Genomic DNA, 15,859 nt, shown 5'->3' with positions numbered 1-15,859 from the left:
CCCCCCACTCCCCCACCCACACACACACACACACTTCTTTCCCCTTTCTCCAATTGTATATTTTTAAAGGAGCAATGGATGGATGTGCTCTTTTCATTTTCATTGCAGGAAAAGCAAAGGATGAAGGTTAAAGAAAAATTTGACAAGTGTGTAAAAGAGAAATTGTTGGAATTCTGTGATATACTTGACATACCTGTTGCCAAGGCTACATCAAAGAAGGTTTGTTGACTTTCTCCTGCATGTTAGTTTTGAATACCATCTGTAGATAACCTTACTGTTTTCAACAATTCCATAAGATTACTGTATTCTTTAGACTCCCAGGAAATACAAATATAGAGTAGATAAGATTATATTGTTCATCTTTTGGCAACTTGATTACTACTTTCTGTCTTGATAAATAGCAATTCCAAACCAATTCTGAAAACTGCAGCCTATGGGGTAAACCATCAATATTTGCTGTGTAATTTCGATGAATAGCAATAGCCATCTTTATTAGATATTGTGCTAAGCCATCCCTCGAGGATTCATCAATTTATTTCTGAGGTGTTAATAGCCAACCTTTGTTTTTGGGTAATAACCCTGCAGGAAGATGTACTTGTAAAGTTGATGGAATTTTTGGAGGCACCTCATGCTACAACTTCTGAACTGCTTGCTGAAAAAGAGCAGGTTCAACATGAAATTTTGCATATCTAATTTCATTTCTCCCTCCTATTCCTAATATATTCATATAAATCTTCTCTTTTGTTTAACAGTCAAGCAAGGGAAAGCGTAAGAGGGCTAGCAATAAAAGTGGATCCTCTGCTTCTGGAAGTTCAAAAGGTTCAGCTAAGGTACTACTTGTTGTTAACTATAGCATTAAATGCAATGCTTAATAGCATAAGGTATTGATGAATGTTCAAATAATGTGCTCCCCAAGTACCCAAGTATAAATTTTGTCTGTCATGTAATGTCTATTATTTTCTTCACGAAACACTTGTACACTAAACTTTTGCTTGTCAACTGTTTTGCATAATTGCATATTATAGTTTCTATACCCATGCCCTGAGATTTGAAATGTTAAATCATCTTTTCTGAACTATGAGCTTTAAATTTTTGGTAAGCACACAGAAACTTGTGCTTGACAAAATGCCAACTGTTTTGGCTTGTCACAATATCTATATCTGTGCCCTTAGATTTGAAACATTAACCCTCTTTGCTGAACTATGAACTTTAAATTTGTGTTAAGCACAAAAATACCATTTCTTTGGAAAAAAGAAGGTGATCAAGTAGGGTGGACACTTTTTTTCTATCATTCTGTATAGTTTTTGAACTCCAGAGACTTTGAATCTTCCATCTGAAATCTCTGCAGGGAATATCATTCTGGCTAAACTTCATCTGATATGGAAGTGTTAGCCTTTTCTGTTAAAGAAGTAAATAAAAATGAATATCCTAAGTTGTACATTTCTCCTCTCTTTATACTAGGCTGTGCTTATCTTATTGTCCTATCTGAAAACTTGTTCCTCATCAACATTTCAAGATCAATCAAGTATAATATTTGCTTACTTTGCCTCCTATGAAAGAAAAGGAAAAATTATTTTCAAACTTGAGAAAAGAACCTGAGATTGAATATTGAATCAGATTTTGCAAATATGGCTAAATTTCTATGTAATATTAAATCAATTGTGTCTTGTTCTGCAGAGTCGCAAGACTGAGAGTGCATCTAAGAAGGGTGAGAAGAAGGACATACATGAATCAGAAAATGAGTCAGAGGAAGAACCAGAACATGAAGAAAAAGCTAATGGTGTTTCTGACAGATCAGACGATGAGATGTCAGACCATGCTGACAGTGATAAGAAAGATGATGATTCCGAAGATGAGCCTGAGGAGGTTAAGAAAAAGAAACCAAAGGCAAAGAAATCAGTACCAAAGGAATCTGAAGATGAGTCTGAGGAAGAAAAGAAAAGTGAAGAACGTAAGCCAAAGAAGTCAGCATTAAAAGAGTCCGATGACGAATCTGAAGAAGAAGAGAAACCTAAGAAAAAACAGATCTCTAAGAAATCATCATCAAAGAAGGAATCTGCTGGAAAATCTAAGACCAAAAATTCTGCTACCCCAAAAAAGTCTGCCCCACCCCCCAAAAAGACTCCCACAAAGACATCCAGTCATCCTAAAGTTAATGATGGTGATGATGCAAGTCCAAAAGCATCCTCAAAGAAGAAAAAGACTGAAGCAGCAAAAGAAAAATCCTCAAATTCAAAGAAGCCTGCTCCTAAAGAAACTAAAGGTAAAGAATTTAGTATTTTGCTACCATATTTTGCTTATCTAAGTTCAAACATGTAGTCTCATGTTAATATGATGAATACACATTAGTCGTTTCTAACCCTGTGCATCTACTGCCTTGTATTCTCATGTTCTTGATGCTGCTTTTTATCTTACCAAACTTTCAGGGAAAAAGGTTGTGAAGGCAAAGGATCAACCCAAGGAAGATAAAATAAAGCCAACTGATGATGAGCTAAGAGAATCAATTTGTGAAATCCTTAAAGAAGTTGATTTCAACACGGTGAGGATTGATGTTTATTATTTGTTGGGCTCATAGGATCTAATTTGCCATCCCTATAGTTTTCTTAGGTTCAGGATTCCAATCATTTGATGTATTTAGGGTGTGTTTGGTTTTCACATGGGAATCGGAACTGGTATGGGTATCAAATACTTGGTAAGGGTAATGGGGTTTGGTGAAAGTATTTTGCATGTTTGGTAGTAGGGTGGAATGGGAATGATTACTAATAGTTGGGGAAGAAATGAGGAAGGGAAATGATCTTTGAATATTGTTTTCCTACATCATGTGTAGATTTGGAAGTACTGTTGTTAGAATTAATGCATGCTTGGAATCATGTGTGAAAAGTAGGATCTTGCTACTACTATCTGCTTTCTGAATTTAAATATTTCTTGTGCATATATATGAGGACTATAGTCCTGGATTTTGTTGTTTTGATGCATACACTTTGAACTTGAGAAATCCTTGATATTGACCCGTTCTGTTTGACATTGCAGGCTACCTTCACAGACATTCTAAAGCAACTCGGTATGTTCTTCATAACCATATATCCACTTAGAGAAACCCCATTCCCCCTGCTACCATCCCCCACAACACACACATGCACACACAAAAACCCAAGAAAGAGGAAAATACCTTAGATTGCATACTTTTTACCATTTAGAATTGTTTGAAAAGTTTGTACAAGGTCTGCTTTTGCATAGAATAGATTATGAATCTATTGGTAAGAAATTGGAATTGAACTTTTCTCATCAATGCACATTGCACAACTATCTTTTGTTTTGTTTTTTGAGCAGCCAAGCAGTATGATACAGACCTTGCACCCAGAAAAGCATCGATAAAACGTATGATCCAGGATGAGCTTACTAAACTAGCAGATGAAGGAGATGACGAGGAAGATGATGCTAATGCTGTAAAAGATGAAATGCAGGCTTCTTCTTGTCAAGGTGCGGAGACCTGAAAATGTGTCTCCCACATGTTGTGTAATGTTGTCCCCTCCCCTGTTAAATTAGGCAACTGTATTTTCTAACTAGCGGGTTCCATTCCATAATCAGAAGATTGTAAACTTGGGTTGACTAGGAAATCCATCCAGAGGTAGAAGTACTTGAGCTTATTATAGTGCAAGGATTTCAGCTTCTGTAGGGTCTAGAAATGTGTAGGAGATGATATTTTGTTTTTAAATTTTATTAGCAGAGAGAGAGAAGAGCATTTACAGACTATAAAGTGTTGCTGCTCCCAACATTTATGATGGCTCAACAAACCCCCCCTTGTATTTTGCAAATGCTGTAATAATCAGGATATCCACCCTTACTCTTGAAGTTCCCTAGCTAGATTAATGCAGCATAATGCATGTTTGGATTGATCATATTTCATACTTCTTTTGTCATCTTTCAAGATTTGAATTGTGTGTAGATATTTTATAGAGTGAAGCGTGCAGACAGACATTGTAGGTGATACATTCTATATCTGTAGGTGACAATTTTTGTACTTATAGCTATCATATTTAGGGATGTGAAACTTTAATACAAGGTTTGATTTCGGTTCGGCCGATTCTGGAACTGTCGATTCGGAACCGGAACCGAACTGTGGGTAGTGCTAGCAATTATTTTGTATCTATAGTTAACACATTTTGTACTTGTAGTTGGCTGTTTTTGTATCTGTAGTTATTATATTATTGCCAGTAATTATTAAGTTATTTGTTTACATGTACAGAAATTGTTAACTGTAGGTACAGAATGTGTTAATTGAATGTATATAATTTTTATATTAGGGTTAATTGAATGTATATATTTTTTATATTAGGATTCACAATGTAATATGAATCCTGATCTATGGTATAACAATTGTAATAGTTGGCTGGACAAGCATGTATTGGACTTGGAGGTTGTCTAAATCATCCACAGCAAAAGCCTGTGTTTCATTCATTACAGGTTGCAATGTGGATGGTTTATATTTCAACTAACACCAACTTGTCATTCTTATTGTTTAGCATACACCAAGTTGGCGTCCTAAGTAGTGACAAATTATATTGTGTAACATGGTTCTGATAATTGTTTTATTTTTAATATACTGAATATTCATTTCTTTTGGTATATTGAACATTCACTATTTGATAGTATACCAAATAATGAACATTCAATACATAAAAAATTAACTTTCAAAATATGATCATTCAATGTATTAAAAATGAATATTCAGTATATTAAAAATAAATCTTATGTTGGTAGTTCACATTACAAAATGGTCTAATGAATTAATGATGGCTAAGTAGTGGAGGTTGTAATTTGTGCTATACATATTTCACCTGTTTAAATTATTTATCTTTCAACTCACTCAAATTTTCCATTTTTTTTTTTAAATTGTGGCTTAACTTGGAGTGGCATTAAACTTTAGTAATATGAAAATTTAACTTATCTAAATTTACACTTTTACCTTTTTGAATGTATTAAAAAATTTCATTTAAAAAAAATAGTACTTTTGATGTTTTGATGTTTTGTTGAATTATAATGTAAATTACTAGTAGCACTAATTAATTAGAGTTTTTGAAAACTAATACTCCGTAATAAATTTTAATAAACTTGTTAATGAAGAGACCGAAAGTGCAACTTTGTTTATAACTCGATAACAAAAATTTGTGACATTTGATGAACACATACTATAACTTTGATTTAGATAGTTTTTATACTTTAATTACATTATTTATATGTTGTATTGCATTATTATTATTATAATTATTATTTTAAAATATCTTAGCTTTTGGTTGGAAAACATTTTCAATTTCTAATTGATGGGGAAATGGGCTTTGGGTCTAAAGTCGATTAGACTCGAGGGTGGAAGCCCATGTATTAATTAGGTCCAGAGGATGATTGGAGCTCATGGGCAATGTTTAGGGTACCTAAGTGAGAAGGGAAGAAAATTAGGGGTGTGGTGTGTGATTGCAACATTGAGGTCAATTAAATTTATAGACCTATGGAGTATTTTGGAGTGTCAGGGAATGGGGTGCTAATCACTAATTTGGATTGACTCTTGTGAAGCTAGTTCAATCGAAACAAAGTGAAATCAATGAAACTAAATAAATCAAAACTAATTAAATGCAACAAATGAAGAGAGATATAGAAGATGCAATAGATGAAAATGTCATTTTTCATTCTAGAATTATAGAATATTATATAGAGCAATTGATGAAATTGGTTGGATTGATTATGTTTTCTGATTTTTCTTTGCTTGAATTAGAGCAAATAATTGTCCAATTACCCGTGCAATTCACAAATAATTTTTTTTATTTATTTAGATAATAAAATTAAAGATAAAATTATTTTTTTAAAAATCTAATATTGAACATGTACATTTATTTGATTATAAGATTAGTGCAAAAGCATCACTCAATTAATTGAATAATATATGACTTGTTTATTTACAATTATCTTAAAAAGATCGATATTTAATATGACTTCAGTAATTATATTATTACAAAAATAAATATGGAAAAATGAGAAATAATTTAACTTTAATTATTACGGAGTATAAAAATAAATTAAATGACCAATATGTGGCTTAATTACCATAATAATTATTAGGAAATTATTATTAGTCAATTACACTAAATTAATTATTTTTCGTTAACAGGAATATCAATTCGTATATACAAAAATTATTATTATTATATATTAAATATATTTGACCTTCTGCAGTGTTTATGCTACACATGTACTAATTAATTTGATCAACGACCTCTAAAGTTGGTGAGATGATTGCTCAACCTTCTAGTTAATAAATATTGATTATTATGGGGTAGTATTTATTAATATAATTAATAATTAATTAATTAATATTTAAATCATATAATTATAATAATATAATTGCCGATTATATTTCCAATGAAATATTAATATATTCATTTCATTTTCCTAATATTTTAATTTCCTTTTGAATATATTTATTTCTTTTTACTTTATAAAAAGAATTATTGTCTGTCATTCCTTTTTTCCTTCATAATTTTTCCTAATATTTCATTTGTTAGTTACTATTTTTTTTAGGAAAAACTATGCTATATTTTCAGTGAAATATTAATATACTCATTTCGTTTTCCTAATATTTCATTTCCTTTTAAATATATTCATTTCATTTTTTCTTCATAAAAATAATTAATATTGAGTTCCACTCCTTTTTCCTTCATAATGTTTTCTTAATATTTCATTTGTTGGTCACTAATTTTTTCATATGGAAAGTTATGTTATATTTCTAGTGAAATATTAATATATTTATTTCGTATTTCCTAATATTTATTTCCTTATAAATATATTCATTTCCATTTTTCTTCATTAAAAATTAATATTCATTTCCATTCTTTTTTCTTTCATAAGTTTTTCTTAATATTTAATTTGGTGGTTACTAATTTGTTTATAGAGAAAGATGTGTTCAAAAAAATGTGTTATATTTTTAATGAAATATTAATATGTTCATTTCGTTTTTCCTAATATTTCATTTCCTTTTGAATATATTCATTTCCTTTTCCCTTCATAAAAAGAATTACTATTATTTTACATTCATTTTTCCTTTATAATTTTTTCTTAATCATTCATTTGGTGGTTACTAATTTTTTTGTAGGGAAAAAGTTGTGTTATATTTACAGTAAAATATTAATATATTTATTTTATTTTTCATAATATTCTATTTTCTTTTGAGTATATTCGTTTCCTTTTTTCTTCATCAAAAGAATTAATATTGTTTTCCATTCATTTTTCCTGATAATTGACAATTAATTGGTCTGATTCTTTGCCAATTAGTAAGAAAATATTAATAACAGATTTTCATGTAATATTCATTTCCTTTTCGTTCATAAAAATTTAATATTACTTTCCATTTGATTAAAAAGTAATATAATTGTAAATATATAATTGTTGAATATATTTTCAGTGAAATATTAATAAATCATTTTGTTTTTCCTTCTAAATAATTAATATAATTATAATTATAATATAATTGTCGATTATATTTCCAGTGAAATATGAATATATTCATTTCCTTTTTCCTTCGTAAAAGGAATAAATATTCATTTCCATTTATTTTTCCTTCATAATTTTTCCTAATATATTATTTGGTGGTTACTAATTTTTACATAGGGAAAGCTATGTTATATTTATAGTGAATTTTTATTATTAATCTCATTTTTCATTTGGCCTGATTCATGTGCCAATTAGTAATTTTAGTACATAATATTAATAACAGATTCCGTGTGTAATATTTATTTCCCTTTTCATTCATAAAAAGATTTCAATATTCATTTCCATATAATTAATAAGTACTATAATTATAAAAATATAATTGCCAATTATATTTCCAATGAAATATTAATATATTCATTTACTTTTTCCTTCATAAATATTAATATGATTAATATGATATAGTAATATTTTTTTTTGAATACAATAATATACATCATATAGTAATTTGATTGTTGATTTTTTTTTGATATTATCATCAGAGGAATTTAATTAGGTACATTAATATAATATATTAATATTTTTAATACTATAATATACATCATATAGTAATTTGATTGTTGGAATTTTTATTTATTTTTTAATATTAACATGAGAGGAATTTAATTACGTACATTAACATAATATAGTAATATTTTTTTTGTGAATACTATAATATACATCATATAGTAAATTGGAATTTAATTACGTACATTAACATAATATAGTAATATTTTTTTAATACAATAATATACATCATATAGTAATTTGATTTTTGGATTTTTTTAATATTATCATCAGAGGAATTTAATTACGTACATTAACATAATATAGTAATATATTTTTAATACTATAATATACATCATATAGTAATTTGATTGTTGGAATTTTTATTTATTTTTTAATATTATCATGAGAGGAGTTTAATTACGTACATTAACATAGTAATATATATATATATATATATATATATATATATATATATATATATTAAAAATACGCAAGATTAATATATTCATACAGGAATGAAATTGATTATTTGGTACTATATGAACAATAACCCATTAATTCCTCTCATGACATTAATGTAATATTTTAATCAATTTCATTCCTGTATGGATATATTAATCTTGCGTATTTTTAGACAAACGTTCTGTGTATTCTAGATAATGATTATGTGTATTATAGATAATGAATTCGCTGGAGTCGTTCGCGTCCGCGTCCACTAACATCGAAATGACGTCGTTTTGGACCAGGGTGCAAATTGCTATGTGCACCATGGTGGCGTGGTGCACGATATAACGATTGCAAAAGGACCATTCAAAATACATCAAAATCCATTCAAATCATGCATAAGGGTATCATTCAATGAATATATAATAAATTTAACCACTTAAGCACACAAGTCATGAAGGCAAGCCAAGACTTAATAAACAAATATGAACAAAAATGTGTTCATTATGTGCATTATCAGTGTGAATTGGATTATAGAGCGAAATTAAGGGGGTGAAAATGCAAAGACTAAAGGGGTGTGGTATGGGGACAGTCCATTTAACGGTCCGGGGTCCACCCACGTTCGCTCCAAGAGGCACAGAAGCTAGCTCAAGGGGAATCATCACTTGTAGGAATTGAACCCAGGTTCTCCCGAAATTCCTCCCCACAAAGAGAGCTCAGTTGTCACTTGAACTACCCCATCAAGTTACTTGTCTCCCTCTTTGTTTGGACAACTTATTTGATTTGTCTAGAAGCTGCAATAATCCCTCTATTGGGCTTAGACTTGTACCTTAGGCTCGTTCTTTTGGTTGAATTATTTAATATTATTCACCATAGTATAAAAATAATATACATTAAGTACAAAAATAATGTACATTTAATACATTAAAAATGTACATTTGATTATGGTCCACATAGCTGTGTGGACCAATTTGCCACCATAAACCAAAAGGGTACTAGCAGCCCAACACCCAATTCATTAACCTTGTTTTTGTTACTTAAATTACTCCCTGCATGGGTGGAGCTAGTATGGGGCCCCCTCTCCACCCTACCTCACACCTTACATATATATATATATATATATATATATATATATATACTAGTATTTTGTACGCATGATGCGCGAAAGTTCATGCCCAATATTAAAATATTAATAAATATAAATAATTAAAATTTTTAATTCAAATTATATATACACAAATAATATATGTATTTTATACACACACATATATGATTTACCATTCATAGAATATTAATTAAAATATAGTCAATCATTAAATTAATTATATAATGATTTTAATAAAATGATAATTAAGGAATAGGAAAAAGATATGATAGATATATGTGTATGGTAATAATGATGGAGTTAAAAATTAACGGTGTAAGGGCAATTTTGTATTAACAAGAATGTAGTAGGGATAATTTTGTCTAATAACATTGAAGTGTACAACATTTAAAGTAAAATGTATACGTTTATTAGCATACAAAAAGAGGGACATAAATCAAGGATATAATCTTGATTGAGACTTTTTATGTTTATATATATATATATATATATATATATATATATATATATAGAGTAAATGTTTATATATAAGTAAATAATATAGATATATATTAGTCAAAGATAAAGTGCTTAGATGGTTAAGTATGTATGTGTTGTAATAGAGATCTAGAGGTTTAATCTTCTTATGTGATTAATTTTTTCTTTCAAAATATCTCATCTATTTTCATCTTTGGCTCCCACTGGATGAAATTTCTGGCTCCTCCCCTGTCCATGTTTAATTTACCCAATTTTATGATGATCTTGGTTTAATAAAACCATCAGCAATAATGTTTGGTTGAAAGTTAGAGTATATATATATTATAGCCAAAAGTTAGAAAACTGTATCTTGCTTTGTTTGGTTCACTTTAAAAAACACAAACATAAATTGATTACAAAGAAAAAAATTGTTTGGCTTGGCTAAGTTGAATTCATATTTTAATCAATTATTAATAAATTCAGTAAGTCTAAACTAAAGAGATTGATGAAAAAAAATTTGTATATATATATATATATATATAAAATCTTTTGGGTTATATGTTTGGTCGGGCAAGCTTAAGATTTTTATTATTTGTCACAACCCGACCATAACTATATTTCAGTCGGACTAATTTAATCTAGTTTAAATAATATTCATACAGATGAGAGACTAGCTTTCTCATTTGACACCACTCAAGGGGAGAGAGAGAGAGAATTGGACATGAGATTGGAATAAAAAAAATGTCTTCCGAATAACAAACTCAGAACACATTATAATTATGTCACAATGAATTATTTATCCTTTGACTAGAATGAGTATTTTCATTTGACTTCATTTTCTATTAATGGCCAAACACTGAAAAATGACTTTGGAAAGTCATTTTGAAGTTTTTAAATAGATCATAAAAGTATTTTTGGTTCATTTTGTGTGTTAATTTTGCAAAAATTATTAATGATGAATTAATTTGGCAATTTAATTTGTTGTTGCCTTTCTATTTCTTTCTAAGGATATATGATCCGTAATTATAAAAAATAATTGGACCAAGTAACTTATAGATTAGTTATGCAATTGTAATATTTTAAAATGTATTTGAAAAAGGGCACTATATATGTTGTGGGTTGTAGCTATCTTAATATGGGACTTAGGTTCACTTGTTTTATATAAAAGTGTAATGCTATTATTGGATAGATATAGAACACTATCATCCCCATTTAATTGATGCCAAGTGTTATTTATAGAACACTAGCTTACATGCACTACTACAAGTTATATAAGTAAACTACCAAAGACTAGTAACACACCCAGTGGGACTCAAACCCACAATCGCTTGATTAGAAGTCAAGCGCCTTATCCATTAGGCCATAGGCGCCAATTTGTTAATTATAGTTAAATATTAAAATTTAACTTGTATAAACCTCAAGACGTTCGTCGCCGCCCGACGGGATATGCAAGGGATCATCAGGAAGATCACCCAACAAATGGCCACCTTGAGCGGCTCGTTGTGTCTTCAGTTTCTCTAGTCGAGTTCGCTCGGGCAGACGACTTGGAGACCGCCTACCAGAGCTCTTGCAATGTTGGTTTATGAAGCAAATTCATCAATTCTGATTACTTTTTTCAACTAACTAAAACAATGAATGATATTTGCAAATTTCCCAACCTTTTCGATTATTGTTTGGGGTGATTAAAAAGTAGTCAGAATTTTCAACCACCTTATCTTAATGAGAAATTCTATAGATGGTTATGGGTAGTACTATAAAGAACGAGTGTGAAGATGATTCTCTATGGTTAAATTATTTATTTTAGATTCCAAATTAAAGATAAGTTTAGTGAGTAGATAGAGAATTGGGGAAGTAAAAATGTTGAAGGTAGAAGATGGAGAAACGATGGAAGTGATGAAATGTGGAAAGGAGAGGAAAGTAGAACCAAAATTCCAAATGGAGTTGCTGTCAATTGCACCACTACTAATGTGGTGGAGCACTTTAAGAAAAGAAATACACTATTCCAATGATGCCCCTCTGAAATCGACTTCCCAACCCACCACATTTCACATCTTCTATACTTCAATTCTATGTAGTAATATATATATATATATATATATATATGCAGTACTTTTTGCATTTTCACTTGTTCACTACATTCGTATTCGTATTCATAGCATAGTCGTGATCACCGATCTAATTTAAACTATTAGTCTTTTTTCCTAACAATGATTCTTTTATATTTTATTTTCTAATTAAATAGAAACATTTTTAAATTTATTTTTTAAACATGAATACTTTTCAATTTTACTCTCCTATTCTGTTTTCCATTTGAAAAATTTGGGCTATAATGGCTTCTTTTTGTGATTGTTTTCTATTAATTATGACTTCTCTCCATGATGATTTTTTTTTTTTTGGTTGAAAAATTGGTATACTTTGAGATAACATTTTTAGTGAAGTTTACTATTATCAAATTAGGTCTGATCAAATTAGATTTGAATTCTCTCATGTGAGAAGATAATTTTGTATATTTATACACATTTATTGAAATAATATACTATATATATATATATATAAAAGATACTAATATGTTTAAGTGATAATCGGTTTTGTTTTCAAAAAAAAAAAAGAAGTGATAATTGGTTTTCCATGTCATTTTAATGAACCTTCACTCATATTTGATACATCTAAATTTTAAATAATTTACAATATTATAATTATGAACTATGCTCCATGATGCAAGGTGAATCATAACCCATGGTATAATTTGTTGTATCTTGTAATGATTGTTTAAGTAATAATATCATTTTTTGAGAAAAAAAATGATAATTTAAGTGGATAAACTTTATGTTGAATTGGTTAAATTTTATATAAGTAATTCTTGACTCATTGCCAACTCGTTTATTATCCTTTAAAATGGCTTTTCAAAAAGATGAATAGCTTAGTGGATTAACCTCAAAGCATTAGATATCAACTCAAAATTTACTTAGATAAACAAATATTTTCCATTTACATAAAAGGTATAAAATTACATCAATATTGATATTTTATATTATATTGAGTCATCGAGTGGTCATAACTCATAATATATTTATGTATTGTTAAGATTGAGTTAAAATTTAAAAATATATACAAAATAAAATCTCTTTTTAAAAGATATATTTAGATATGATAGTAAATAAAGATGATTGAAATTGAGGAGAGAGAGTGTGTGTATATGAGAGGTCTAAAATAAGTGCTTTATATAAAAGTATAATTACACTACACATGCATGAGTGTAAGTATGTTATATATGGATTAAAGGACTTAGTGGGACTGACATATTAGCCTTTTTGGTTTGAGTCGATAAGTAATTCTTTGCTAATTAGAATCACAAGTCAAGATTTACCTAGTGCATACTCTTAAGTAATGACTGCGAGCTTGTCTCAAATTCTCAGTCACAAGAAAAAATGTTATATACATATTCAAATATAATTGAAATAAAAAAAAAAAAAACAGTTAAGCTGTTTAAAATGAACCATCGGTTCAGTCAACGCAGCGTATCTAAGACAAGGGAGGGAACAACATTGTATGAATCAAAACGGAGGAAATAAGGTAGGCTTTTTGTTGAAGCAGTCAACCAAGAGCAACTAATACTGGGTGCGATGCGTTTAATTATATTTCAGCAGTTTCAATTAAAAAACCCCTGTCGTCCATTTCATGATGATAGGATTCACCTTTTCTTGTGCCTTTCAATTAAAAAACCCCAATCACACTCCAATTGACCCTATGCATTCCACATCAAATTAAAATAGAATTGACTCATGATGCTCAGGCAATATTAAACTAGTCGTACAGGTGAAATTGTCACAAGAAATCAATAATCGAAGAGAAATTAAACCTCTCAAAATAAGGGTGACTCATTGTGAGTGTCAGTTAACACTTTTTTCATGGAGCCTGGGGTGGACGATCCACCTTTTTGTCACAATAATTAATTCATTGATTAATTTTTAAGTTACTTTTTTCATGTGGGTTCCGATACTATTATTTTTCGGGTGGCGCGGAAATTCGAACCCATGACCTTTTGCATGGCTCTGATACCAAATTGAATCATGTGCTCCATCCAACTAAAAGCCTAAGCTAATAGTTGGACTGCACATTTATGTTTATATTATATTTATGCGCTCACAGCGATCTCATGACCTCCCATATATGAGAGTTATTACATGCTATCTGAGCACAATATACTTGGCTATTATTATTGTTGTTTTTTTTTTAATCTAAATTTATGGTTTCTAGCCTTTTCCTTTTTGTTAAAATGTTAATTTAGTTCATATTTTGTCATTGTGCAGTTTTTTTCTATCTTTTTTAAAACAGAGATTGAGAATAAAGAAGAAAGAAGTTTATTGATCTCTGTGTTTCTTATTACATCTCAAATAACTTTTATACAAATGTCAAAAATACAACGTAACCATTGATAACAAACTCTACCGAACAACTGGAACTCAACCAGAGTTAGCTTGTTTGGAATTGAGCTAGGAGCTAAGGACAACCTCATCCAAGGTTTATTAGAGCATCACCACCAATGGTTATTTGGGGAGATCATGTCAGATTAAATGCCATGTTAGGAGAGAGGAGAGGAGAGAGAGTGAGAAGGGATCATCTGTAAGTTGGGGTGAATACTGAGGTTATGCTCATATTCCTGTTGTGCGCGTTATGCTCACAGTAGGCGCCCACTCGGGCGCGTCAGACGCGCCTAACAGGCTTGAATTTTAATTTTTTTTTAAATTAGTTTTTTTTTTCCTTCCCTCCCATTTTCTCTTTCCTACTTACACTTACAAAAACTCCTCAAATACCTCGAATAAACTCCATTGATAAGGATGCTCTTAGAGTTTTTGTTTTTGCACATTTGTAGGAAAAAGATGCTGAGTTGGAAGGGAGAGAATATAGGAGAAAGATGGGGGAAAAAATGCATAAATTAAGTTTTTTTGTGGGCACTGTAAAAAATCAAATAAAAAAATTGCATTGGTGCGCGAACTTGACTAAGTGCACGGGCTCGATGGGTCATATAACAATTTTTTAAAAATACTTTTGTCTAATTTTTTTTTCTCTTTTTCTCTCCCCTCTTTGTTCTAGCTAGTGGAAATTTTGACAACAACATCAAACTATGGTGTTGCTCTAACAAATTTTTCTTACGTTTTCAATATTTCAATTATTTTGATTATTTCATCACCATCATTAACAATCTATTTTTTTGGGTCACACTTGTGTGAGGTCGTCTCGTGAATCCTTATTCGTGTGACAGATCGAATCGGTTGAGTCAATATACAAATGTAATACTTATACTAACAAATGTAATACTAAATCATGAATAAAATATTTGTTTTTTTTTTTAACAATCTAAATGCACATTTAATTGAGAGAGGAAAATTATCTCTTTAGATATAATTGAGAGTATAATGTGAATACTTGAATAATTCTTGAGGAGGGGCTATAAACATATAATTCAGGGGACAAAAATGTCATTTTCTCTTTATAATAATAATAATAATAAGAGTTGTCATGAACAAGTTTTCTTTGTCTTCCATTGATGTGATAGGTTTTTAAGAGAAATTGAGATATTTAAATATAAGATTTAAAAAAAAAAAAAAAACTTGAGATGAATGTGTCAAAAGGAGAGTTTAAAAAAATAATTAAAATGTAATATAACACATCACATCAAAAACATGTGGAAATCACATAAGCTTGCCAAATTAACAAAAAAGTCTAATCATAAAATGTTAACTTGAAGGTAACTTGTAAAATGGCGCTAATTGTTGTTGTTACTTCTTTTTTTTGGCGGGGGGGGGGGGGGGGGGGGGGGGAATTTTG

At 29.6% G+C, this 15,859-nt stretch overlaps 1 protein-coding gene and 1 non-coding gene across 2 annotated transcripts in view; one reads left to right on the top strand and one right to left on the bottom strand.

Annotated features, from left to right (window-relative positions):
* The window catches only part of LOC116022265 (neurofilament medium polypeptide-like), a 7,263-nt gene extending 3,362 nt beyond the window's left edge, over positions 1-3,901 (top strand). The window contains exons 6-12 of the mRNA XM_031262897.1: positions 109-219; positions 586-666; positions 753-830; positions 1,678-2,263; positions 2,427-2,539; positions 3,031-3,061; positions 3,331-3,901. Coding sequence (XP_031118757.1) covers positions 109-219; positions 586-666; positions 753-830; positions 1,678-2,263; positions 2,427-2,539; positions 3,031-3,061; positions 3,331-3,494 — 1,164 coding nt within the window. The 3' untranslated portion in view covers positions 3,495-3,901. The remainder of the gene's footprint in view (positions 1-108; positions 220-585; positions 667-752; positions 831-1,677; positions 2,264-2,426; positions 2,540-3,030; positions 3,062-3,330) is intronic.
* A 7,426-nt stretch (positions 3,902-11,327) lies between these two features.
* On the bottom strand, positions 11,328-11,400 carry TRNAR-UCU. The gene has a single exon. It is a non-coding gene; the product is annotated as a tRNA-Arg (tRNA).
* Between the last annotated feature and the right edge of the window lie 4,459 nt (positions 11,401-15,859).

The sequence above is a fragment of the Ipomoea triloba genome, chromosome 6 (assembly GCF_003576645.1).
Source record: "Ipomoea triloba cultivar NCNSP0323 chromosome 6, ASM357664v1".
NCBI classification, from domain to species: Eukaryota; Viridiplantae; Streptophyta; class Magnoliopsida; order Solanales; family Convolvulaceae; genus Ipomoea; species Ipomoea triloba.
The sequence above is the reverse complement of the archived record's forward strand: the minus strand, read 5'-3'. Positions and strand labels throughout refer to the sequence as shown.